The sequence below is a fragment of the Strix uralensis genome, chromosome 4 (genome assembly GCF_047716275.1).
Source record: "Strix uralensis isolate ZFMK-TIS-50842 chromosome 4, bStrUra1, whole genome shotgun sequence".
NCBI lineage: Eukaryota > Metazoa > Chordata > Aves > Strigiformes > Strigidae > Strix > Strix uralensis.
In genome coordinates this window covers 96,902,733-96,929,843 of record NC_133975.1, presented here as the reverse complement: position 1 = coordinate 96,929,843, position 27,111 = coordinate 96,902,733, and the positions used below count along the sequence as shown (strand labels likewise).

Sequence of the window (27,111 nt, the reverse complement as noted above, 5' to 3'; positions counted from 1 at the left end):
TTGCAGAATTGGTGTCTTCAGGGACTGCAACAATACTGTCTTTTTTTGAGTTGGAGAAAAATGTTCTGTTCACATTGCAGACGAGAACGCCAGCTTTCTGTTAGTAATAATGAAGAGTCCCCTGGAAATTACAAAGTTTTGAACTTCAGCACAAGTGGTGCTGGACAACTTACTGTCCATAAAGGAAAATGTCTAGGTAAGCAAAATTACAATTGCGGCTTGAAATGCTGGACTTTGGGCTGGTTTGGGTTTGGTTTTTTTGAGAGGGAGAACTTAATGTCAACTGGTACAAGCAGCATGGGTGGAGAGAATATTGTTGTGGATTGTGAAATGTCACAGTCAAGAGTGGGAGAGGAAAAGTTGCTTTGTGGTAAATATTTTATATTTTCTTAGGACTATTTTAAGTAAAAACTTGCTTCTCCATATACAAATACATAACGGAATAGCCATACCAAAAAACCCCCCACCTTAACATTTTATATTCTCTACATAATTCAAATAATACTGAAAACTCTTTGCCTTTAAATGTAAATAGCTGGCTTGTCAGCTACACATGGCTACCAAGCAAGAAGTCATTTACCTTTCAGTGAAACCCGTGATAAGCATAGGATTAGAAATGCATACTCTCCTTCCATTGCTGCCAATATTAAAGGCATAAAAGCAGTGGTTTTAGCAAAAACATAAACACACGCAATGATAGGAGACTTGGAGTTGAAAGGCTGCCATGAAGTGCCCATATGAATGGACCATCAAATGTTTTCGTTGTTCATTTCAACATAGCACTTCCTCAGTGGGAGGATAAATAGCCTGAAAGTCTCTGGAGCAAAGAGAATTTTATTATTTTGCAGTTTGAGGATGAACAATTTTTTTACTGTGTGTAGAGCTCGGCATTTACTCAGCAAAAATAGCATTCATTTATTAAAACCTGAAATTCTTCAAAATGTGCAGCAATTTTTTGCCAATATACTATTGCTTTCATTCGACTACTGCTACACAGCATCTGGCCTCATCAGACCTGATATTTTCCATACCTACCATGTAGGTATGGATCTTGTTTAGTTGCAAGTAGATTTGTGTTTCCAAAACTGTAGAAAGCAGGCTTACTGGTGTTTATTTAGCATTTGCAAGAGCTCTTGTCAAGTCCTTGGAAACAAAAGAAGCTCTTTTCCTCTTCTCTCTCTTCATGTATAGGCAAGGATGAACAGCTTGGTAAATCAGTCTATAATGCCTTGGAAGTTCGCAGTGGAGACTTTGTTTTAATATATGAGTGGGTTCTGCACTGGCAAAAAAAGATGGGAAGGCTTCTTACAATGAATGAAATAGAAAAGATTGAGAAGTGTAAGAAACAGGTAATGCCCATATTTTGCATTTGGCTTAGTAAAGGTTGGGTGGGGTTCAGTGCTTTTCTTGAGACTGCTAGTTTATATGAAACTTGAGAGGGTGGTGATGAGCTTAAAAATGCTGGTGTTCAGAGTATCTACACCACAGAAGAAGAGGGGTGTGTTGGGCTATTCGGGAGTTCACTTACAATAATATAAATGCAAGAGAGTGTATTTGCATGTATGTATAAATAAAGCAATATTAACATTCTGAAGAAAGGGAATCAAGCTTGCCTGGCAGAAGCCAAAGTTGTTCTTGCCCCTTGCGTACAATACTTCCCTTTCAGAAAAGGATGACAATGTCATGTATTTTATATGTATTTTGTATATGTTATATATTTTAGTAGTGGTGCGTTCATGAGATGACACAATGCATGTTATGTTGTATTTCTCTAACAGCTTCAGGGTGCAGAAACAGAGTTCAGCTCACTGACGAAGCTAAGTCACCCAAACATAGTACATTATAAATGTATGAACCTTAAAGAACGGGACGATTCAATTGTGGTGGACATTTTAGTGGAGCACATAAGTGGTTGCAGCCTTTCTACATACTTACACAAAGAGACTCCAGTTCCAATTGAGCAGTTGCGCCATTATGTGACTCAGATCTTGTCAGCTCTCGACTACTTGCACAATAATTCAGTAGTGCACAAAGTTCTTTGTGCTTCCAGTATCCTAGTAGATGCTGAAGGAAACATCAAGGTGACAGACTACAGCATATCCAAGCGCTTAGCTGATATCTGCAAAGCAGATGTTTTTGAGCAAACCAAAGTTCGTTTTAGTGAGGATGGTCTTCCCAGCAAACCTGGAAAGAAAGGAGATGTATGGAGTCTGGGCTTGCTTCTGCTTTCACTCAGCCAGGGCCAAGTAACCAAGGAATATCCAGTTGCTGTTCCTACCAATTTACCTGCTGACTTCCAAGACTTTCTGGAAAAGTATGTTTGTTGCATTCCTGTATCTTTTTGTCTTTGATTTTTATTATTTTTTTTAAAGACTTGAACAGTTTTTTGAAAGAACAGCTAAATTTCCCCCTGTGTCGCTAGTTACAGCTTTTAGTGAAGAGGTGATTGCTCCCTCATGGTTTAGGCTGCTAATCTGGGATATGGGAGAACAGGTCTGGTGCTCTCTTCTTCTCTGCCCTGCCACCAACTTTGTGTGTCACTGGATAAGTCATTTAGTCTGTCTTTGCTTCTGATTCCCATCTGAATGATAAAGGTGATAACTTCTTAATGTAAGGAGACCTCTTTGAACATTTAGGCCTGATAAGGAATAGATCTTTGAACAGTTCTCTTCTTGGTTTGCTAACAGATGTGTTTGCTTGGAAGATAAGGAAAGATGGACTCCTCAGCAGTTGTTACAACATAGTTTTATAAACATTCCACGAATGAAAATACCTGTGGCTGAAGAAAACCTAGATGGTAAGAAACTTGGTTCTTTCCATATTCTGCTAAATGAGTGGACTACATGCCTGCAGTAACAGAAGAATTGAGCTGTGGTAGAGCTTCACAAGACTGTCTTTTAACTACCTTAAAAGCTAGTAGGTTCTTTAACTTCTATATCCCTGACTGGCTGGGGTGAACTGACTGCTGTTGTCTCATCAGCATTAGCTTTCATTAAACCTGTAAATTCATCCACCTCCTGCATGGTGTAAATGTCACACTTAAACATTGTCCTTGAAAGGTGCTGTTCCAATGAGACTTCTTTCCTCATTACATTCTTGTTTGAATCAGTTCTTTTGTTCAGTACAATTAATGTTAGTAATTAAAAATGGTATTAAGGTTTAGGCACGTACCAGAGTTTTACACAGCAGAGCGCTTCTGTATTTTAGATTTTTAGTTTCACTTGAAGTTATTTTGGTTTTGTCTTCTTCCTGATGCTTATTTGACAGACCCTTGTGCCTTATCCCCCTACGCCCATACTGGTGGTGGTGGTAACCTTTGTACCCTCATTACAGATTCAGCAGGTATAGATTGCATTGAGACAGTTGTACCAAGCAGTCAGATATCCAGCGCTTCATTCTTCACAGAAACACAGAGACAATTTTCACGGTACTACAACGAGTTCGAAGAACTAAAATTACTTGGCAAAGGGGCTTTTGGAGCAGTTATCAAGGTATGGTATAAAAACTATTTACCTCTATGGAATCCTTCTTGCGGATGTGTGTGTTTTATCTGAAGCTAAACAATATATGCAATGTTTGCATGGTATTATTTATTGTCTTCTAGTGTGCTGTGCCAGTGTTGTGGTTTTTTTATCTTGAATTGAATAGGCTGATAAGTTTTGCAAGAGGTTGCTGGGAGTCTGGGAAGAAACCTGTCAATATGAGGAAGCTTGCATTTGAATTGTAGTCATTTCCCAGGTGGAGGGAAAACTTCCTCTTCCATGAAATTATTCTACTTCTGCCTCCACTCATAAGGCATTTCTAAGCATTTGACTTTAGATTGATTTGAATTTTGCAGGTGAGAAATAAGCTTGATGGTTGCTATTATGCCGTGAAACGTATCCGCATAAACCCCGCCAGCAAGCAATTTCGGAGGATTAAGGGGGAAGTAACATTACTTTCCCGCTTGAACCATGAGAATATTGTGAGGTATTACAATGCTTGGATAGAAAAACATGAAAGTCCTGTTCCCACTGTGTCATCATATGAAACAACTGAAGAGAAAAGAATGCCCATTAAAGCTGGTCTCTTCATCCTTACCACTGAGGAGACAAATGATGTGGAAGCTAATGCTCCTCCTCCGGTTTTGACAAGTTCAGTTGAGTGGAGTACTTCATGTGAAAGGTCTTCCAGCAACAAATTCAGTGGAGCTGATCAGGAGTCCAGTGATGATGACGATGATGGTGATGGGGTGTTCTCACATTCATTTTTGTAAGTGGGCTTCAGTATTGGATCTATAGGGAACATGAGCAGAGTTGTTTTTTCCAAATTTGTGTCTTTTATCGTTCTCACTTATTTTGTTAGAAGCAGTTCACTGCATTTTTGTTCTGTCTCCCGGTTCAAAAAACTGTATTTGCCAGCAGTCAGATAGCCAAGGAGAGGAAAACTTGCAGCTAGAAACTGTCAGTGTATGAGTAAAATTTTGGTTTAGGCTTCTGAAAGTTTCTTATCCTATGACTGTTTACGTTGGACTGTCGCTTCTAACCTTGAGAGTAAAGTTTTTAATAAATAATAACAGAAATATTACAAATCCTGAAAAATACCTTACTTGTCCTTTCTTTTTTATTTTTGTTTTTTATTAACATATTCCATACCTGTCTCTGTGTATGGAGTGGTTCTTTCAGTCATGGTGGTTTATTGTTTAAGTAAGTAAACTTATCTCAGTTTTGCTTATTGAATACAGAAATTAAATTTTACTGATGCAAATACGTACCTTCCCTTTAAGAGACTGGGCTGTCAGAGGCAGTGTTGCTTTGCAAGCAGGATACTGTTTTGGGGGTTGTTTTGCTTTTTTGTTTAAGGCACATGGAAGGTCTTAAACGGAAGCTTAGATTTTCTTTTTTTCTGCAAATAGTTTCCAGATTTCTTAGGAAGTGTTTCTTGGTACCCAAAACTTTTGGGTTTTTTCTTTCTCTCTTTTTAAACAGGCCAACCACAGATTCTGAAAGCGAAATAATTTTTGATAATGAAGATGAAAACAGTAAAGGTCATCCTCCAGTAAGTATAAAGATAAAGCTAGTGTAAATGAAAAGATCATAAAATAGTCTTCAACAAGCAAGCAGGTCAGTTGGGAAGTTTTGTTTCACTTCTGGTGTAAGTACAGAACCATATAAGGTTATGTTCCATCAGAGTAAATGTTGTGCTATCATGAGCTGCATTCCATACAAGTCAGTCTGATGCAGTTAATCTGGATTCTGTTTCCCATAATGTTCATTGAGCTAAATGAGTTGCACTTTGTAGTCACAAGCTTAGTTATTGCAAGTTTAACACTTCAGTATGTACATGATTTATCAGTTAACCTTATATATTGCTTTGCATCATCTGAAAGTTGAAGTTCTGTTCTGCTTTCAGATGGTATAAACCAACATACGTGCTCATACTAGCCACTTCTTGAAAGTGGTGACAGTACATATTGCTAGCAGCCAAAAAGAGATGGGAAGTCAGAATAATGTGTAAGGTTTTAGTTGATTTTAAGATTTTACCACAGCACTTGCTGTGAACAGTCAGTGCACTATATCACTGGAAAGCTAATGCACACTTTTCTACAGCATCTAGAATCTGTCGTTGCCAATCCTGACGATCTGTAGAATGCTCTTATTAAAGCTTCGTCTCCTTCCTCTTTCTGTTGTAATGTACACTGGCATGAAAAAGCTTTCAATATATAATTTAATAATATACAGTGCATTTTTTGTCACTATAATACACTATATCAGAATTGTTGGTTGGGGGCAGGGATTGCATTATTAATTTAAGTAAGCTTTGTATATTTTAGTTTCAAGATTTTAATTTCTGTTTTAAATGCGACACACTTCTGAGATTCAGGTTTCATCCAGATCTTCTGGAATGTTTTTTTCTGCAGTGTCTAATGATGGCAAAATGTTACTCATTCTCACTTTGAAAATGAGAGTTGGGTCACACTTGTTTTTCTAGTTTACTAAGAAGCAGTGGCATTACAAAATGTCAATATATTATTTTGTTATTCAAACCTAGCATAGGAGGTGAGTTCTCATTAATGTGTTCCATCCATTAAAAAATAGTAGTATGCATAAAATAAACTCTGGCTGGCTTCCAGTAGTTAACTGTTCTGTTACTTTTATTGTGATAAAGGATGAAGAAGGCAATGAAAAGAATAGCCATGGAGGAGGAGAGAGGACACCAGTCATTCAGACAGTGCATTACCTGTACATTCAGGTACAAACATGCTTGCGTCTTCAGATTAAAGGATGCTGTTTATTCCAACCTGCAGAGATTAATTGCTGGCTTTCATGAGTAATAACCTTTAAAAAAATGCAAATGAGACTAAGTTCAATGTTGGTTTTGCAGCAGACTGGTTTTCTGAAAGGCTTGTCTGATGGAAGGCACTGCAACACACGTGTCTTGTTATGCCTTCCAAGGCTCTACAGTGGTGTCTACAGAGAGCAAAGTTTTGTAGTGCCATAGTGTGTAATGGGATCACCAGTTTAGCTTGTCTGCAAGTAAAAACTGACAACTCCCGACCTAACCTTAGAACAACAAAAAGGTTGGTTGGATGGCTATGAACCTTTTTGAGTCAGTGGCTTCCAGAGCATTGTTTTGCCTTGTGCTTGTTATTTGTTTAGAATATTGATCTCAACCCCATAACACTGTAGATGGTGTTCTTGAGGTTGATCATGGTGTTAATTCCCAATGCAGAGTTGAAATGTACTGTGTTAACTTCCAGAGGGGAAGTTGTATTTCACAGATGAAAACTTCCTCATTCTCTTCAAAGGCACTATATTGTGTATGCACGTTCTTTTAACAGACGACAGTAATCTGCAAAGCCATTGTATTGCCGTAACAGTAGGAACAAAATAAAATTCCTGCAGGTTTGCAACTTCAGGTTTTACTACTGACAACATTTCCTTTGTGTTAAGAGTTGGGCTGTTTCTGGGAGAAGTCGACTTTCATAGCTAACTGTTTTGTGGTGATGTGCAATTTTTTTTAATGCACTTAATGCCAGAGCTTGTCTGAAAGGAAGATACAGTTGGATGAAATTAGATTTTAATAGCTTGTTTGCAGGTGTTACATATATTCATAATATAAGCAGTTAAGACACCAAGTAAAATAAAGACAGAGATTCTTTGAAGTTTGGCTTAAACATACATTATGGCTTGGCTGGTTTCACCTTTTTTTTTAATGTTTATATTAGAGAATGTACTATTCTTATAGTCAGTACATCGTGTACCATTGTCCCAGAAAATGGGCTAGGACCCATAAGTGAATGCATGTTTTCTAACTAAAAGCTCTTGGGAAAATTCCAAACAGCTGAATGTTTTGGTGCTACTGTTTGCTCCTGAACTGTGTGTTACAGAACGAGGCATTAATATGCACACAGATAGAAGTTTCTAATGGTCTCTTCTCTTGACAAAACTGTGCTTTCTTCCCTCTGTCCCCTACGTATGCAGATGGAGTATTGTGAAAAGAGCACATTAAGGGACACTATTGACCAAGGATTATATGAAGACACTAGTCGACTTTGGAGGCTTTTCCGGGAAATTTTAGATGGATTGGCTTACATCCATGAAAAGGTAAGTAAATATGACAGTTATGGCCTATCCATAATATCTATTATGCCTCTTTTCTGTATGGGTTTCTTCATATCTATTTATTTTGGGGTGTTTATTCGCAAGGTTCATTCCTTGCCCTTTCCATTATTAATCTGTTCTGGGGGGTTAGAATATTTTGTCATAAACTTGAATTTTATAATGAACCACTTCACATTTTTCCCTTTGTTACAAAAATTTGACCACCTTTAAAAACACTTTGTTAGGTGTCTAGTAGCACTGAAAATTGTTTCTAGCTTCTGGGCTACAGACTATAGTCTTAGTTCAAAATTAATCATTAGTGACTTAATGTAATAGATTTCCTGCTGTAGTAAAAATATGTAATATGGTTTTCCAGTGTATTATAGAGTTTTGTTTTGAATTGTGTTCATTGTTCAATATTCTGTGGGGGATTTTTTTGTTCTTTTGCTGTAACAGGGAATGATCCACAGAGACTTGAAACCTGTGAACATTTTTTTAGATTCAGATGATCATGTCAAAATTGGTGATTTTGGTTTAGCTACAGATCATCCAGCAAATACAGTAAGTACAGCTGAAAGGGAATGAAAAAAACCTTGAATTTGGTGGTGTAATAACATGAAACATGAAAATAAACCAAATAGTACTCGTTGGACTTCATATTGTGAGTGCCATAAAATTGTATTTCTAAGGTTGTAGAATTAAACCACATACTGCCAACCAAAGCAGCAAGAAAAGCCAACAAGAAGCATTTCAAGTGCTATTTACAATATGTCTGTTTACCTGATTTCAGGTGGTCTCTAAACAAGAAGAAAATCACTCGGATAGTTCTGCTATGTCTGACCCATCAGGTTAGTTTACATAGTAGCTTCTTCTAAATGATTTTAAGCAAGCGCTTATATTCTTCAGTGTTGTATACTCTGTTAGAACTTCCATTCATTCTTTGAAAATAAAGCCCTTTTTACGGGGGGAGGAAAAAACCAAACACCAACTTTTGGGTAGATACATTACGTATAATATGGCAGTTTTGACTGTTATCTAAAAATGAATTTGCGTCCACTGCTAGCCTTCTGCCGTGGATCAGTGTGTTTCTCATGGTGAGGTATACAGAGATCCTGTATATCTGTTCCATCTGCACTTCTGTTCTCTTGCCTGTACAGGACAATTCCAAGACTTCAGGGAGTTTTGATTGCATTTTTTTTGAGACCTTCCATAACAGGCTGAATTTTGTGTTTTGAGAAAATTTCAGTACATTGTATGTTTTGAGATGAGTGTAATGGCAGTGAAATTTAGTTGTATCATTTGTGGGCTGACCTACTACAATTCTGTAAAGCAACAAATATGTTTAGCTACTATAGATAGACACAGATACTTGACATATGAAGGTAAGAACTGTCTGTTTTGCAAACTGTTCTTGACTGATTCTCTCTCAATAAGGACTGCATTCCAATCTAGAAGAAATGAGGACAGAAGATGAGTAAGGGGTTTTTTTGATGCTTCATTTCTTTCCCACTTTCTTGAAACTAGTACTCTTATCTTTTGCCATGTAGGTAATTTGACAGGGATGGTTGGCACCGCACTGTATGTCAGCCCAGAGGTCCAAGGAAGCACTAAGTCTACCTACAATCAGGTATGATTAGAGTAGACTTAATAAAAAGGTAGCATGGAATCTAAGGTACCAGGTACAGTTTAGGTCATTCCTGCTCAACAAAGGTGAATTCAAGGTGGAATGGGATGTGGTGCAACTGCTGTGATAAGCAAGGGAATGAGAAATATTCCTCTGAGAGGAGACCAAGGGTGGAAGGATGCAGGCAAGTCAGTTTTTCTGCCTGTGCTGTGACCATGACTAGGTGCAAGCAACTTCAAGTTGAAAGCAGGTAATCATGGAGGACCTTTATAAATGAATAGGATACAAATCTTGCAGTCTTTAGTTAAGGTAAAATGTCATCATCAAAAGTATATATTGCTCTCCTGGATTCCTAGACTGTGACTTTTCTGGGAGGTGGAGTGCATTTTTTTCATCAAAGCAGATCCAGTTTATATGCAGAGACAAGCTGAATTTCAAAGCAAGAATGTTTTTGAAGTGGGAGTCCTTTACGTCATGGCAGTGCTGTGATGATAGAAGGCACTGAAGTCTACCAAGTCTTAATGGATTGTGTCATTTAACAAAAAATTTAAAAAAAACCCAAAAAACACACAAACCAAAAAACACAGGAAACTCCACCCCTCTCTCCAGCTGTAATATATTGTGAAGTTTAACAAAAACATTGTTTCGTCTCTGCTGTCATTTTCTGCAAAGAATTCATAGGTATTACATTTAAGTTTCCTTTTTTTTTTCTTCCTTAGAAAGTGGACCTGTTCAGTCTGGGTATAATATTCTTTGAAATGTCTTATCATCCCATGAGTACTGCATCAGAAAGGGTCTTTGTTCTTGGTCAGCTAAGATTGGTAAGTACATGGATATAAAAGATACTAATTCTGTGCATCAGATAGTTTCTTAAGGGAGGTAAAACAATGCAAAACATAGCAAAAATCTTTCCACAGGGAGTGCTTAAAAAAAAAAGTTTATAAAATATGTAATGAGAAGTGAAGAATAAAATTGGAGCTGGTACTGAAATTCCCTTAATGCACTGTGGATTCCTTAATGGTATTACCATCAGTCAGTATTCTATCTGTGAATTATTTTTTTTTTTATGGTGCAAAACATTAGAGGTGTAAACATCAGATAAAGACATCACAGCTTTAGTACACCTAGGTTTCAACCTGGTGGGTCTTGCTCAGGAACCAACTGGTATTTGTAGTTGGTAAATGTTTGTGATTATGGGTTGTATCTTCATTGTACAAAACATCATAAAAGCATTTCAGTGACATTGTTTTTTTATTTTAGCTCTTCAAACTGAATTTGCCATGTGGGTTTTTTCTGGATTTTTTTTTTTTCTTCCCCATGGGCAATAAAAATGCTTAGTTTCTCTGTTTAAATATGTAGAACTTAAGACTAGTCTGAGCAAGCTGGACTACCTGTTACAATTCAAATGTGTGTTTTGTTTTTGGTTTTTTATAGCCCACTATTGTATTTCCCAAAGACTTTGATGAAGTCAAGCATGCAAAGCAGGTAACTTTGAAGACACTTTAACAATTAGATATTTCCTCTCAAGAAACATTATTTTTTTCCCACTTAATTTTAAATCAGTGATCTCTGCCAAGTTCTTATTACATGACATTAGAACAAAGTAAGGAAGAAGAAATCTCAAAAGAATATACTAAGTTGACATGGAAATATACTTGCCCACAAAATTCCCTGACCACAGTCATAAAGAAATGCAGAGTTCATTGGCATACCTTTTAAGCTCTAAGGGGACAGTTTTGACTCTTCAGGCTCAGACAAATGGCAGCTATATTGTTTATATTGTTGAAAGAAATCTGTGTCACAGACCAAAGAGGTGTGCAAGCTAAATTGACTGCTCTGAGTTCGAAAAGAGCTGCCAAGAGCTGGATGCCTCCTTGGCAGAGAAATGAAGTGATGAGGAGCAGTATAATCTTTTCTGGACCATCTAGATAACTTTTTCCTTGTGCTAGTGGATTCTTCTGTTGACCATTAGCATTAGCTTTTCATCTATTATGCCTGTGAAAAGCAATCTGCCTGTTACTAGTACCATAAAAATGTTTCCATGTTCTACAGTTTACTGAAATATGCCAGGAAGACTCCCCGTTCTTTAATATCTGTAACTCTTAAATCTTCGTTGTTATGCATATGATTTTTGCTTTCTTTTAACTTTGTTGATAAAGAGATGCCAGACTTAGCATAACATAGAACAACAAAGGATACTAGATATTTTGTCATCCCAGGAGGGATACTTCTAATAATTTGTGTTTTAGTAAATTCTATTCAGATAACATAATAAAATATATTTAGAATTTAATATCCAAAGAATATCCACCCCAAAGATTCAAATCCTACTGGTTTTGTCCCCTGTAGAGTCTCATAATTTTTTGTTAATGTGATGTGACTAAGAAGAGTGTGGTAAATACTGCTAATACATAAAATTTTTCTAACCTATAAAATTTTGATTTAATTTGTAGAGATCTGTTATTACGTGGCTCCTGAACCATGATCCTGCAGCACGACCAACAGCTGTGGAGCTGTTAAAAAGCGAACATCTTCCACCACCACAAATGGAAGAGTCTGAACTCCATGAAGTACTCCACCACACCTTAGCAAATGTGGATGGAAAGGCCTACCGGACTATGATGAGTCAGATATTTTCACAGCGTATATCTCCAGCTATAGACTACACCTATGACAGTGATATGCTGAAGGTTTGTAGGTGTTCTGGGGATGTCTGAGGGGTTTTTTCTCTGTTGGATTTAAAAAAATGTTTATACAGGTAAACTCTTAACATGTTTGGGAGAATTGCATTGTGTAACCTTCACATTGGTTCCTGTTTAAAGCTACACTCTGTTCTATGTGGGCTTGAATAACCACTTCACATTTGAACCTTACGTTCATTCTTCAGTGAAGAAGCGAACAATGTTTGATGGTAGCAGCTAAAGCTTTAAGCTTATGTCCAGATGATTACTTTCTTTACTCTGAATTTCTGTCACACTAATGATACTTGCATCTGATTGCCAACAGAATGTGTTGCCTCTGACTGTTTTCTTCCCTTTCTAATCGTGGCAAAGTAATCATCAGTTTCTCAACTCTTAAATTTTTCTAAATCTAAAGAAATACAAGGTAACACCATACAATAATGTTTTGTATAACTGTAGTTATCTTTTAGTGTGTAAGCATTACAGTTTATTATGGTAGGACGAGATAGGAGAATGCTTATTGCCTATATTACGTGGAATGTTCATGGCATATGAATTACATATGTTCTTTTTATTTGTGCTGGTTTCAGGGTAGTTTTTCTATTTGGGCAGCCAAGATACAGCAGCATGTATGTGAGATTGTCAGCCGGATATTTAAAAGACATGGTAGGTGTGTTTACAAAAGTCGTTCATATCCTTTTTCATGATTAAATGGATTTAAGAGAACGGAATGGTTTTACTGCTATCACATGAGTCGGAAAGTATGTTCAGTAGTTGCCCATGATTTTCATTTTTACATTGTTTTTTGCTGTTATTTCAACATCCCAGTAGTAACTGTTAACTTCAAATCTGAATGATTTAAATTTTCTACAGAAAGAACAGTGAAAATCTCAATTATATCTCTGAATTTATTTGGTTGTTCTGATAAGTCTGTGTGAGCTTTTAGAGGTAGGGAGTGTTATGTAAAATCTAGATCTGAATATAAGGGTAGCTCTTTAGTGAAAGACCAGGTGTCCTTGTAGCACAGTAACCTTTCTCTGAACATAGCCAGAATGGGAATGGCCAAAGAAAGAGCATGGAAACAGAGTAGGTGTAAGGTGGCACTTCCAGTGATACTACTCTTAGCAACGATTTGCTGTTCGGGAACTTCCTGAGCCAGAGCTGGTGTCATGGTGCTTAATAGTCTCTGATGATTTTTTCTTTCCAGGATTCTATCCAGTCATTAGTAGTAGTATTTGCTTTAAACTAGTTTTTAAGAGAGGAAGAAAAATTTATGCATACACTGCCACATTTGAAATGTTATAAATTGTATTGTTTTATAGGTGTTCATGATACTATTTTATGTAAAAATACAAAATTTTAAAACGGAAACTGGGAGATTTCCTAGTGTATCATAATCTGATTAAGCATGATCAAGGTTTGGCAATACAAAAGAATGAGAAACTGAGAAATGTGAAGTCAAATAAGGAGAAGTTACTTCCTCCCTTCCCCATCTAAAGCTTGACAGACTGGAGAGTGTTTGTCAGCATTTTAAAGACTGAAATGTTTTCGTTCTTTTGGAAAAAAACTGGGGGTTTTGGATATGTATTTTTTCCATTAGATTGTATCTGTCGTCTGTAATGGCTAGAAGCATTTCCTTGTATTTGGGGCTTTTTTTTTCCCCGATTTAACTGTTTATGTTGAAATATAATTGAAGATGTGACTAAAGCTTCTACAATAAAATAGCTGTTTGAGAATCCGCAGAGTTTGAAACAGGAAAGTAATTTTCACTGATTAGTGATATTATTGTTAATAGTAAGGTTTCCGTAAAGATTGGATTCATACAGATAGAGGGTTGCAAAATATAGCCAGAAAAAAAGGTATTTATGATGTTTTAAAGTGAACCATAAACACTTCTACTATGTTTTTGACACACAGGATGCACCATGTCTGAACAATATTTGTTCTCTATGGAAGTGCCTCTAGACGGAAACAGTACTCTAGTATCTGTAGAGTTTCTCATCTGTTTCATATGCGTGCTTTTGTGAAAGGTAGTGTTTAAAGAGGGAGGGCAAGGTGAGGATTCTGCTGGGGCTGTGGAATTGTCAGTTCTCCTCTGTTTCTCTGGGGGCTGCATGCTGAGCCTAAGAAGCGTGCGAGATAGAACATCAGTTTGTTTGATGGCTTTCTTTAAACAGTGGAAGAGGAAAGTCTATTAAGGATACTTTAAAAAATGCATTATTTTAGAAGTACTGGTTGAGATTATCGTGCCCTGCAAGGTTGTTCATGAGCTTTTAAAAAGCAGATGTTACTTCTGCAATGGAAGATAATAGTAATTTACTGGTTTTGTGCAGGAGCCATCAAACTGCATACTCCACTACTAATGCCCAGAAATAAAAAACTATATGAACATAATGAAGCTTCATATTTCATGGATCACAGTGGAATGCTGGTAATGCTTCCTTATGACCTCAGAGTAAGTACTATCATCTCTGCAAGCAGAGCTGGGTTTGAAGAGTGCTCTGGTGTTTGTAGATAACATTGATTCACTAGTCACATATTTGGTTTAGGCTTATACTTCTCCTGACTGTTGAAGTAGTGTATCTTTCAGTGTCTTCCTGTATTCCTTAGTACTGTACTCCCGGTCTTGACAGCTGGAGCCCTGATCACATAGGGAAGAAATACTCTTCTTTTTTTTTTTTCTTTTTTTCTCCTATTTTTTTTTTTTTTAAACTTAGGTGAAAATAATGCCATATTATAAATGTGATAGATGTCACTGCTGGTTTGGTGATTGGTTGGGGTTTTTTTCTTGCACATGTAAGAGACTTTTCCAGTGACCAGTGAAAATTCTAATGTTCCCATCCCTTTCTTGTTTATATGTGGGTAATGAGAGGGAGAGGATGTGGGTAACAGTCTGTACAGTTTTATATTCCTTAAACAGATGTTGTCAAGGTTCATTCTCTGGAGAGGAATTGCAGTTTGCACAGTTGAAACTTTGCTGTCTGGGATTCCTCTATTACTAATACCCAATTATATGCAATGTTGGCCTAATTAGTTACTTTGCACTTAATTTAATACCTAAATGCTTAAAGTTATATTTTTTATTTATTATTGATTGCTAAAGAACCTGACTTACTATATTCCATTTCACTAATTTAAGGTCAGTTTGACTCACCCTTCCTTTGCATTTATAACATCAAACTATACAACATGATTCACAGTTAAGGATTTGTACAGGATCTATAAAATTGATCGTTCTGTTGGAATTACTTGTTTTGGAAAATGTGTTGGCCAAAGACTTATTATAAAATACACCTTTATATCTTTATGTAAATAGCAAAATACCTGCTTGTACATCCTAATATGCTCATAGCTGATTTATGATGCATTTTGCATGCATATGGATAATTGAGATGTCTTTGTGTACCTCTCCAACCTCTTCTAGGAACTTGGTGGTGGGGGCAGGGGGGGATGTTTTTGTATAAAACTTGCGGCAAGGATGTTTAGATAAATGTTAGTTGGCTATGGCAAATATTTAAGGCATTATTACACATGTGAGAGTACAAATGTTACTGCACAGTAGTAATTCATCTGCCGTTTCAGAGCCTGGTCATACTGAACGTTTTGTTTCAACAATTTTCATGTGTTTTGTTTTTCAGATTCCTTTTGCAAGATTTGTAGCTAGAAATAACATATCAAACTTGAAAAGGTAAGGGACATAGAGGTGACGTTTTGCACAGATGCCGTGCTTTGTGGCAGTGACCACTGAGGATGCTGATTCGTTCTTTAATGTTTCTTTTAGGTACTGTATAGAGCGAGTTTTCAGACCTCGGAAGTTAGACCGCTGTCATCCAAAAGAACTCCTAGAATGTGCATTTGACATCATTACATCTACTGGAAATAGCTTTTTGCCCATAGCAGAAACAATTTATGCCATTTCAGAAATCATTCAAGAGTTTTCAGTGCTACAGGTACATTCTTTAGTCGTTCCCTTTGCTCTCTTTTCCATCCTAAAATTTTAATTTAAGTAAATATTTAGTCTAATGTGTTTAAAAGGGATAGTTCTTTTAACTTTAACAAGTACAGAGCTGTTTTCACATTTTATCAATAGTCAGTTACAGAACACTGTCATTTAAATCAAAAATATGTTTCTTAGGTAAACTTAAAATGAAGCATGGGTTTGTGTGCAAAGGAAATATTAATTGAATACTTACAGTGCCATTGAAATAACAGCTTTCTTCTGTCAGCAAGTAATTATTGTAGAATGGGACAAGCCTTGCCATTCTTTAGTTACAGATGGAAGATAAGGTGGTGGAAGGAGAGGTATGAAGTTAGTTTTGAACTATTATGAAATGTTTAGGAAACCTCTTTTTGTATTCCATTTTGCTTTTAAAAAAAAAAAACCAACTTTTCTTTCTGCTTTTTTTTTTCTTTACTCTTCATTAGGAAAGAAATTACAGTATTTACTTGAACCACACTGCCTTACTGAAAGCTATACTTCTGCACTGTGGGATACCAGAGGATAAACTCAGTCAAGTCTACATCATTCTGTATGATGCTGTGGTAAGATAATAATTAATCTAATCTCAGTAATCATCACTGTAGAGTGTCTTATTTTGTGGAGCTATCTCTAAAAATGAGTAACAGACCATTGCCAGCATAACAAGGAATATCCTGTTGATATATAAAAAGGCTGGCTATCTTTGGGCTGTAAACTTTAATTACTTTTCTGTTACTTCTGGATTAGGATGTTTTAAGATGATTTTTATACGTGTATTTATGAGAGAATTATTCACCTGTATAATTAAGAACTAGTAGGCTATTCAGTAAAAACTTTAAAATGTATCTTAATATCATGTTGGTCTTTTCTACCTTATAAGCAGAGAAAATAGATGAAATCAATTTGAATAATTAAGGTTGTGTCAAAATCCCAACAAAATGCCTTTTTATTTCCTTTGATTTTCTTTTTTTGTTTATTAATTTACATAAGCATTTCAGTATTTATGCAGAAGTGCTTTTCAACAAATTTGATATTTTTATACTTTTTTTGCTTCTTGAAACCAAGCTGAATACGTCTCCACTACAAGATTGACGAAAAATGTGTTATTGTTTTTGTTCTTTTACAGTACTATTGCAGTTAGTAAATGCAACCTTTAATTAAAGGTATTGGGAAGTTGTGTTTTAATTCTTCTCAGCAATAGTAAAATTTTTTTTGGTAACTTAGTTGTTGAATACATTTGAATCTTTCTCTTGTAGACTGAAAAACTGACTAAAAGAGAAGTAGAAGCCAAATTCTGTAATCTTTCTCTCACATCAAATAGTGTAAGTAATTTTAATTTGGTGTTAATTTCTCTGTGACTTGCCATAAGTCAGTAATATTTTATTTACTTTGTGGTTTTAATCAACCAGAGTAAGAAAAATAAACCGATTGATCTATTTTGAACTGCAGATATGTCTCTTTGGAAGAGGTCTTGTTTTGTTCTCTGTTCTCTCTGGAAGTCAGTATTGCAACTGTCCCAAGTTTGTTTCTTCTTTCAAATGTATTTTTCAGACTGTGCAAACAATTAAAGGGTAAATGGAATACTCTGCAGTTGTATTTAGTAAACCAAACAGAGAAACTTTAAAAAAAAAAAAAAATTGTTTGCAAATGTTGATGAATGTGCTTAAAGGGTTAACTTCTGGACACCGTGATGAGACTTGTGCCTGTCCATTCCTTTCCTCAACTGGCTAGGTAAAAACAGACTGCTGGGTAAAACAAGCAAAAAAGGCAGATATTTTAGTCATACCAAATCAAATATTTTTCATTTTTTTCACATGTGACCTATTATGAGTGCTGTCAGTGGTGCTACCTATGTTTTGTACTTGAATTTCTTTTTTTAGCTTTCTCGACTCTACAGATTCATTGAGCAGAAGGGAGAAGCAAGCAATGTATTTCCATTTTTAAACACAATGATAAAACAAAAGCCAGGTGTCACTCAGCTGTTGAAGCATGGCATGAAGGATTTAGAGGAAATCATTGGTCTGTTAAAGCAACTTGGAATAAAACTTCAGGTTTGTAAAATACTTTGCTAATAAATTAATGAATTTATAAGCTGCTGAGCCTTGTAATTTGCCAGGAAACAAAGTAATGGTGTTTTAGAATAGAAAAGGTACAACAAAGTGTCTTTTGATGGCAAGTAATAATACTTGGCATTGGGTTTTTTGGGGTTTTTTTAAGATGCATTTTAAGAATAAGACCTCTTCCAGTCAGAAATTTTTGGCATGATTTCTATCTAATGACACAAAGACTTTCTTTTTTAACCAAGATTGAAAGCATTGCCTAGAACGTAAGAAATCTTCTTAAATTTTGAGACAAACTCTTAAATATTTTAAAAATACAGAAAGCTGACTGCTAAAAGCCTCCCCTCCTCCACCTTCCTTGAGGCTTGCTGTTTGGGTTTTATGCTGTAGGTTCTTGGGATGCTTTAATTTTAAAGCATCATTTCCTTGTTTTTAATTGTATATTAAATTTTTGGAGATAAGGAGTGTTTCTGTCTGTCTTCCTTATGTGAGAACAGTGTTTTCAATCCACACTGCTAATGGAAAATTAACTATATTAACTGGTAATATTAGTAAAGGACTTGTACACATATTCATTTTTATTTTACAGGTTTCTATAAATCTGGGACTAGTTTACAAAATACAGCAGCACAATGGTATTATCTTTCAGTTTATAGCATACATCAAAAGAAGACAAAGAACTGTGCCTGAAATTCTTGCTGCAGGGGGCAGATATGATCATCTGGTATGTGCTCATCTCTCTTAATGAATTTAGATCTTTTTTTAAAAAAAACATGAAAAAATGAAAAAACTTGACATTTTGCAAAAGTAATTATTTGGGTCCTCCATTTTGTTTTTGTCTTGTTTTGAGATTCCACAATTTAGAGGGCCGCAGACGGTAGGACCAGTTCCTTCAGCTGTTGGAGTCAGCATAGCTATAGATAAAATAACTGCTGCTGTTTCCAGTGTGGAGGATTCTGTAAGTCTGTTTTTGGGAGGTGGGGGATTTTGTTTATTTGTTTACTTCTGATCGTTCAGTAACCTAATTGAAGCCACAGATGGGCAAAAAACTAAGATGTTCAGATGTGTTCTAGAATAATACCATACTGAAATAGACAGCAAACATCAAGATGACCTGTGTTGTTCTGTGTTTCTCTACATAAAATTATTTAGTAAAATAAGAATTAGGAGAAGAGAGGATCTTTAGGCTTATACCCTTTTATTTTTAATTTAAACAGGACATTTTTCTCAGCTTGTGGATAGTTTCATATGGAAGAGTAGAACTGTAGATACTTAGCTAATAAGTGTTACTTTGCCCCTACCAATTCTCCCTTTATAAAAGTACAGAAGGTGAGAGATGAAAGGAAACTTAAGAAAATGGACTACTTTGTACAGTGTCACATAATTTCACTTGGTTGTGGAATGTGTATATCACTAAGTTTTATTTAGAAGAATAAATCAGCATTGCTAAGCAGAGTGGGAAGGAAAGAACAGGATAGACTAGGATACTTTGCAAGCTGAGGCTGTGCGGATGCTTTTTGTCAAAGAGTAAGCTTCAGTGACTTTCAGACATGCTTAGGTAGATTGTGGCTCTAAATAGAGATGCATCTAACACTTTTTTTCAGCTTGATGCATTTTGGAAAACATTAGTATATTTATTCATCTTTGTTATTTTATCTGCCTTATGAAGGGGAAGAGGTAGTCTTGTGGCTAATATTGTCCCCCTTGTTTTTACTTCCCCTTCAGGTTTCTGTCAGCTCGTGTGACCTGCTGGTTGTAAGTGTTGGTCAGATGTCAATGGGTAGAGCTATCAATATTGTTCAGAAGCTCTGGACTGCAGGAATTCCAGCCGAAATAATGTATGACTGGTCCCAGGTAGAATTTCTGTCTCCATGTGTTAACTGTATTATTGTTCCCTAAGATTAGTGCAGCCTAAGACCATTCTTTTTCAATTTTTTCTAGATTTTATTGAGTTAGACTTATAAAACTGAGCATGTAGGGTGCTATTCAGATACAATAACGTTAAAGTCTCACTGGCCTTTCAGTGTTCTTCCTCTCTACCTCACAGAGTATTTAAAAATGTGATGGAGGATCTTCATGCGCTCCTCAGAGCACAGAGGAACCTTCCCCAGTTACACACCGAGTGTGGAGTCCAAGGCCTGTTGAAATCAAGGGGAAAAGTCATGTAACAAATTTAAAATGAGGCCAGTTAACTCCAATTAAGTGAAGTGATGATGCTTCACAGCAGAAGCATATTTTGTACCAGTGGAGGCAATACATTTTCTTTTCGATGAGGACTGCAAGTAGGATCACTGAATGAATGAGTTAATCCTTAATAAAGGGCATGTCTGGAACAGAACAGTAGCATCAACTTTTAAATACATCCACATGGCTAAAGACTATCAGGTACAGAGGAAATACTGACATCATTCTACTGTTAGGAAAACAGTTTAGTAAACTGAGCTACTAGAGATGCTGTGGGGTCCCCATGTAGCCCCTGGAGAGATGTGTGGTAGGAGGGATGGAGAGTGGCAAGCCCCTTTTCCTCCAGTTTTTGTGCCCCTTTTCCTCCAGTTGAAACCAAGCAGACCTTTAGTCACTGCTGCCTCACTGGAGTAGTGAGCTGCATGGCAGTGCTGAAGTCCCTTTTAATAGTGATGGCAGTTATCTGAGGATTATGAGCCTGGTCCACCTTTAAGTATGCCGGTTGGTGACTAACAGAAGAAACGCTGCAATTGTGCATTCTGAGTCATGGGCTGCAGAGCAGACAGTTTTGAGCTCACTCACTTAATTGTCTGCCTTTTTTGTAATCTTTTGCCATAATATTTTCAACAGTTTAAATCCCTCAGAACTGAAAAAAATCCAGATCATTATGCTTTTCCTGTGATTGCCCTGGGTTCTCTTCTTTTTTCAGTTCTTAAGGAACAAAGGTTTAGGTAGTTCCTGCCTCTGTCTAATGCTGTCCTGCAACCCACTGCTAAGTCAGTATAGCAAGCCCTTCAGTGAGCTCAGTGCTGAGAGAATGATGTAAGTCAGCCTCAGGTCTACATGAAACCCAACTGGAGTCAGCTTTCATGACAGAGTACCAGTCCTGCAGGACTGAGCTGTCGCTGACAGTTGCAGACAGTGGGGTGGTAACTGATTGATGTTACATTGCAGATTTTTACAGTTATCTAGACCCTGCACTTCTAGATCCAGCTAGCCCTTCCATGTGGGAACCAAGCCTGCAGGACCTAGACGTTCTCTCTGACTAGCATAGACTTGAGACAGATTTCAGTTTTTAAGGAGTATGAGGTAGATAAATATATGTGTACTGAAGTTTCACCTCCTGGACTTGTTAATAAAGCTTTCCTCTCTCAGAAGTTTACATTATCAGTGTAACTGCTGTATATCAAGTTATTTTAATCAAGGACAGGAGACTTTAATTACTTAAGTGATAGTTTTATAATCTGACAAATTTCTGTCCCATTCCCCTGTTCCCACTTTAGTCCCAGGAAGAACTGCAGGAATATTGCAGATGCTCTGGGATTACATATGTGGCTCTTGTCTCAGATAAAGAAGGAAGTCATGTGAAGGTAAGTGTGGAACTAGAGGATGCTTGATGGTGTTTCAGACTTATAATCTGTTGTTCTGTGTTTCTTTTTAAGATCATGATTGTTTTCAGTGAAGTATTTTAAGTAGATGGAATTCAGGTAAATACAGTTTCAGTTGCTTCTGAAGAAGCCTGCTTTTTATCCCTCCATCACACTGTTATTCACAGACCTCCTTTCCTCCAGGAAAGTCCAGAAGTTAGTGCAAACATTGCTCAACTTTGAGTCATCAGTGTCTTTACATGGAAAAAGGTTTCTGTTGTCTCTGATTTCTTTGAATCTACAAAATAAATCAGTTGACTCGGTAATCTTTCCAGTTGGCAGCTTTCCATGTTACAAAACAAATATAAATAAAACGTAAATCTAAAAATCTGTGTAGTTCGAATAGAGAGTCTGAACCACGCTCCTCATTTCTGTAAGCTGAGGTCAAGATGGAAAGACTGGACTGCATCACAACACGAATTACCACCTTCTGTGCTCTACAACCTGTGGTTCTGGTACCTTTTTAGAAGTTAAAAGTTTTAAAATATTCTTGATTCCAGATCATTAGGAAAAAACATTATTCTTTGAATAAAGATTCATTCTTTGACTGAATAAAAGTAACCATTTGACAGCATCTGCCATGGCCTTGTTACCTAGCCAATGTGGATTACTAAAATATTTTTCACTTGTTATTCGCTCTCCTTGTCATTGTAACAGAAATAGCAAATAACTGCAGTAACTATATGAGCAAGTAGATTTTGATGATGAGAAAGCAATATATCAATGTCTTCCACAAGACTATTATGGAGCGTTCTTTTAAATACGGCTTTATTGAAGCAAATCCAACAAAGAACATGCTAATGAGGTGAATGGTGTTGTTACTGATTAATCTCTTCCCGGTAAAGACGGAGCAGGTATTCTGAGTTTCGAATGTTTGAGTCTAACTCTTGCAAACTGAAAGGCAAGCCTTATTCTAACATAATTCCTTAATTAAAAAAAAGCCCCAAACCAAATATGCTATTATTAATATGGTATTTACACCTATAAACCATTCTGTTAAAAAAATTGTCATAAATTAAATACAAGTAGCCGAGCTAGTTTAAGCTTTGGGAATGCAGAGAAAATCAGTTGGTTTAAAAAAAAAAAAAATCTAATCTTTGATTAAAGATTTAATTGGCAGTGATTGATTTGTAATGATGATAGCTTCCTACCTTTGATTGCTTCACCTTTAATGGATCAATAATCCAGTTTGGTTTTGATTAAATTTGATAAGTTTATTCATATGCCATTTTAAGAATCAACAATCTTAAGAACCACTGAACTACATCACAGGTGAAATCCTTTGAGAAAGACAGACAGACAGAGAAAAGGATTTTGGAATCTGACTTAGTAGATCACCTGGTCCAGAAACTGAAGACTAAAATCTGTGATGAAAGATGTAGTAGGTAAGTAGCATACCATGTCAGTATGAATAGTCAAAATCAGAAGTGTATGTTTGTTATAATGAAGTAATTTTAGCATATGCTCAGTTAAACCTTGATTTCATTTGATAAAGAATAAGAGTTTTGCTTAATCCCTCTCGAGGGGAAAAGAAAGCAAAAGGCTTGGTTATAGAATTTTATTGAGATTAAAAGAGAGTGATTTCCTTAGCTCCTGTTATATTTATCTATAGTGTTTCATAAATGAAAAGGCCATGCAGTTATCCAACTCCAATGCTACTAGAACAGGAGTATTGTTTGTATGGCAGGACTGCCTGCGCATCCCTGTTACTGACCAGAAGTCCACTACATTCATGTACTGTGTAATCAAAGAATTAAAGCAGCAGATCCCTTTCATTCTGAGGCAGTGTTGATATGATAAAAAGGAAGGTGTAATTGTAGTGCACCTGTACGCTTTGGCTGGCACAAGTGAAACTAACACCTGTCAAAGACTCAGGATACACAGCAACACTCCATCATCCTATCTTTGTTGAAATTACTATTTATTGTCACCAATAGAAGTTAGTACTGAAATCACAGGAGAGGCTAGTCGCACCTGTGTGCATAAGCAGTATAGCTGTTATTCACACACAGCCCTTTGTAAATACATAATTATACACACATCTATATATATATGGGTGTACATATATATGTATGTAATGGCAGCAGGAACAGACATGGTTTAGTCACACAAACTAGAATTCAGATTTGACATCTGTAGTATTTCTGAATAGACTTAGCAATAAAGGAAATCGTTAAGCTGGGAGATACTTAACTCAAGCACTAGTTTGTGCAGGTGGTTGATGTCTCCTGCTATCCACCTCTTCATTCTCCTTTTTCTGGCCTCAGCCAGTCTTGGCATTTAACTCTGCAACCAACCTGATTCTCATGTGTTTTGTGACAGATCCACAGGATATATTAGAAGCTGTGAAAGAAAATAACTCTCTCTAAAAGTTACTTATTTCTAGATCCTGAGAACAAAATATAGAAAAACCCATATTTGGTAATACTAAACAGAGTGGTGTGGTTTAACCCCACCCAGCAACTAAGCACCATGCAGATGCTTGCTCACACCACCACAGTGGGATGTGGGAGAGAATGGGGGGAAGAGTGGGAGAAAGTAGAACTTGTGGGTTGAGGTAAAGACAGTTTAACAGGACAGAAAAGGGTGGAAAAATAATAATAATAGAATGTACAAAACCGGTGATGCCCAGTGCAGTTGCTCACCACCTGTCGACTGATGCCCAGCCAGTCCCTGAGCCACAGTGCCCCCGGACCAACTGTCCTCAGTTTCTATACTGGGCATGACATCATATGGTATGGAATATCCCTTTGGCATGTTTGGGTCAGCTGTCCTAGCTGTGTCCCCTCCCAGCTTCTTGGACACTCCCAGCCTCTGCTGGCAGAGCAGCATGAGAAGCTGAAAAGTCCTTGACTTTAGTATAAACACTGCTTAGCAACAAGGAAAGCATCAGGGTGTTATCAACATTATTCTCATCCTAAGTCTAAAACACAGGACTGTGCCAGCTACTAGAAAGAAAATTAACTCTATCCCAGCCAAAACCAGGACACAGAGAAGTGCAGTAACTATGATTGTAATAACACTAGCAAATTTCTTTGTTAATGAATCCTGAATGTGGAAAGTAAAGGGATCCAAACTAATTATTGAAAGCTGCTTTGAATATGTGGGATCTTAAGTATCAATATTACTTTGATACTTTAGCAGTATCTCGCAGAAACCTGTAAGAAGTTGCAGATTAAATTATTAATTTAGAGATGCATGTATTCTAGTATTAAGATCTAAATTCGCTCTTGCATGATGGGGAGCACGTGCTTTTGTATTCATAGGAAGCATAAAGATTGCTTCTGGATCTGATTTTGTCATGCAGTTTTGTATGATTACCTATCTGTTCCAAAATAGAATTTAATCTGCAGATATGTCCTCAGAAGTATCCATAAATTTCTTTATGTGTTGGAATGAACTAAGTATGTTTGTATGATAATCTGAAACCATGTCTTATTACAGTATTTCTTCGTTATTGTGAATTTGTTTCCCTGTTTTTGTTTATTTTTAGAGAAACCTCAGATAATATTTCAGTACCAAATCAGAAGGGATCATTTACTAATATCTCAGGTATTTAGTTACTAGTTACAGAACATACAAACTGTTTCTCTTTCTCCTTAAAAACTGTTTTATAAGAAAATCTTGGTGGAACATTGTCGTGTCTTAACCCCCACCAGCAACTAAGCACCATGCAGCCAACTAAGCACCACCTCAGTGGGATGGGGAGGTTGTGAAAACTTGTGGGTTGAGATAAGAACAGTTTAATGATGAAAATAAAATATAATAATTATAATAATTGTAATGAAAAGGAAAATAACAGAGAGAGAGAAATAACACCCAAGAAAGACAAGTGATGCCCAATGCAGTTGCTCACCACCTGCTGACCGATGCCCAGTCAGTCCCTGAGCAGCCATCGGCCCCTCCTGGCCAACTCCCCCCAGTTTCTATACTGGGTGTGACATTCTATGGTATGGAATATCCCTTTGGTTAGTTTGGGTCAGCTCTCCTGGCCATGCTCCCTCCCAGCTTCTTGTGCACCTGCTCGCTGGCAGAGCACAGGAAACTGAAAAAATCCTTAACTTATGGTAACTGCTACTTAGCACAACGAAAGCATCAGTGTGTTATCAGTATTGTTCTCACACTGAATCCAGAACACAGCACTGTACCAGCTACTAGGAAGAAAATTAACTCTATCCCAGCTGAAACCAGGACAAATGTATTATCAAAGTCAGAGCAAGAAAATGTTTTCTAGCAGTGTGTTAAAGACACTTCCTCCTAATTCAACTCTGTTCCAAGTGATCTAAAACTGAAATTTTCTCCAAACTAACAAAATAAGTGCTCAGACCAACAGACAGAATATTCCCCATGCAAGCATTCATTGATGCAGTGATTCAGGAGGGGGAAAAAGCCAAAAACCATGAGCACTTCCTAGCTGAGGAGAAATTAAATGTCATCTTGATGAAAAATGACAAGACCTGTGGTTGTTAACAGTGTTGAGACCCATGTAGATTGACCTACTGGTCTAGATTTTTTTTTTTTTTGGTCAAATGAAAATGCCTTTACAATTTTAGCTACAGGTTTTCACTACTTAGTCTGATAATAGAAGTTTGTGTATAAAGAATAATAAAGAATATTAACAAGAATGATAATATATGTTGTGTGGACAAAGTTTGGCATTTTTTTATAATCATTTTATTAAGTAATGATATGGTGTGTGGTGGTCATTGTTGTTTTTAAATAAGTGCCTTTTTCCCCCTTGCATAACGATGAGGGAGAAAGGTGGCCATGCCTAACTTGGGGTGTTGGGGGTGGGTTTTGTGTACATGTGTGATTACCAGAAGTGGCAATTTGGATTTCAGAATAAGCCATTTCAGATTTTAATTATTGTTGTTTGCAGGAGCCGGGATTTATTGTTTGTCGTTAACTCTGCTATGGGACTGAGCATTGAATAGTTGCCTCATTCTTGTAATAGCTTTTCTTTTTTTGATATTAAGTACACTACGTTCCTCTGTAAAATTTTGTAAGCCATTTGGAACCTTTTATTAGTTTCAGGGAACACTGATGCAAAATACCAAATTTCTTAGTCTTACCAACCAGTCCCTCAGAGTCATAAGTGAGCATTTGAGAATTTACGTGCACATGTTTCACTATCCTATCTACTTGACTTTGGGGGTTTTTAGCAGCTTTTTGAACCCTATACTACTAGCTTATTAATATTTGTGAATTTTCTGTTTCTTGCTACTTCTTGTATAAAGAAAGAATATAATCTAAAACTATGTGTTTGCATTTTTAGGTGCATTTGAATCACATGGAACTCTTGTAGTGCCTAATGTTAGTGTTATAGCTCCTGAAAAATTATCTGCCAGTGCCAGGCGTCGTCAAGAAATTCAGGTACACACACATCAAACTAATATTAAGAAGTGATCCTTTAAAAGTTAAGGAATGGTAGAATTCATATTTTCACTATCATCTAACTTCTACAAATACATCCTGTTTGCTCTTTATTCATAAAATAGACAAAGCAACACAAAAGGTTGAAGGGAAGACCCACGTTTTTTAACATTTTGGATCTTGGGGATTATCTGTGACGT

At 36.6% G+C, this 27,111-nt stretch overlaps 1 protein-coding gene across 13 annotated transcripts in view; it reads left to right on the top strand.

The window, feature by feature from the left end:
- Positions 1-27,111, top strand: part of EIF2AK4 (eukaryotic translation initiation factor 2 alpha kinase 4) — a 42,300-nt gene that overhangs the window by 10,430 nt on the left and 4,759 nt on the right. For 6 of the 13 annotated variants that reach the window (XM_074868135.1, XM_074868137.1, XM_074868136.1 and 3 more), the window contains 29 exons: positions 81-196; positions 1,192-1,349; positions 1,779-2,314; positions 2,688-2,797; positions 3,334-3,491; positions 3,839-4,251; positions 4,968-5,037; positions 6,148-6,231; positions 7,464-7,586; positions 8,040-8,144; positions 8,374-8,431; positions 9,131-9,210; positions 9,927-10,028; positions 10,642-10,692; positions 11,661-11,897; positions 12,479-12,554; positions 14,222-14,343; positions 15,527-15,576; positions 15,670-15,838; positions 16,314-16,430; positions 17,124-17,189; positions 17,748-17,918; positions 18,517-18,651; positions 18,778-18,885; positions 19,653-19,781; positions 21,395-21,481; positions 22,811-22,923; positions 25,032-25,090; positions 26,814-26,911. In XM_074868135.1, coding sequence (XP_074724236.1) covers positions 81-196; positions 1,192-1,349; positions 1,779-2,314; positions 2,688-2,797; positions 3,334-3,491; positions 3,839-4,251; positions 4,968-5,037; positions 6,148-6,231; positions 7,464-7,586; positions 8,040-8,144; positions 8,374-8,431; positions 9,131-9,210; positions 9,927-10,028; positions 10,642-10,692; positions 11,661-11,897; positions 12,479-12,554; positions 14,222-14,343; positions 15,527-15,576; positions 15,670-15,838; positions 16,314-16,430; positions 17,124-17,189; positions 17,748-17,918; positions 18,517-18,651; positions 18,778-18,885; positions 19,653-19,781; positions 21,395-21,481; positions 22,811-22,923; positions 25,032-25,090; positions 26,814-26,911 — 3,901 coding nt within the window. Of the gene's footprint in view, positions 1-6; positions 197-1,191; positions 1,350-1,778; positions 2,315-2,687; positions 2,798-3,333; positions 3,492-3,838; positions 4,252-4,967; positions 5,038-6,147; positions 6,232-7,463; positions 7,587-8,039; positions 8,145-8,373; positions 8,432-9,130; positions 9,211-9,926; positions 10,029-10,641; positions 10,693-11,660; positions 11,898-12,478; positions 12,555-14,221; positions 14,344-15,526; positions 15,577-15,669; positions 15,839-16,313; positions 16,431-17,123; positions 17,190-17,747; positions 17,919-18,516; positions 18,652-18,777; positions 18,886-19,652; positions 19,782-19,974; positions 20,313-21,394; positions 21,482-22,195; positions 22,353-22,810; positions 22,924-25,031; positions 25,091-26,813; positions 26,912-27,111 lie in introns of those variants that run through there. The other 7 variants (XR_012628896.1, XM_074868134.1, XM_074868144.1 and 4 more) reach the window with 7 other exon arrangements.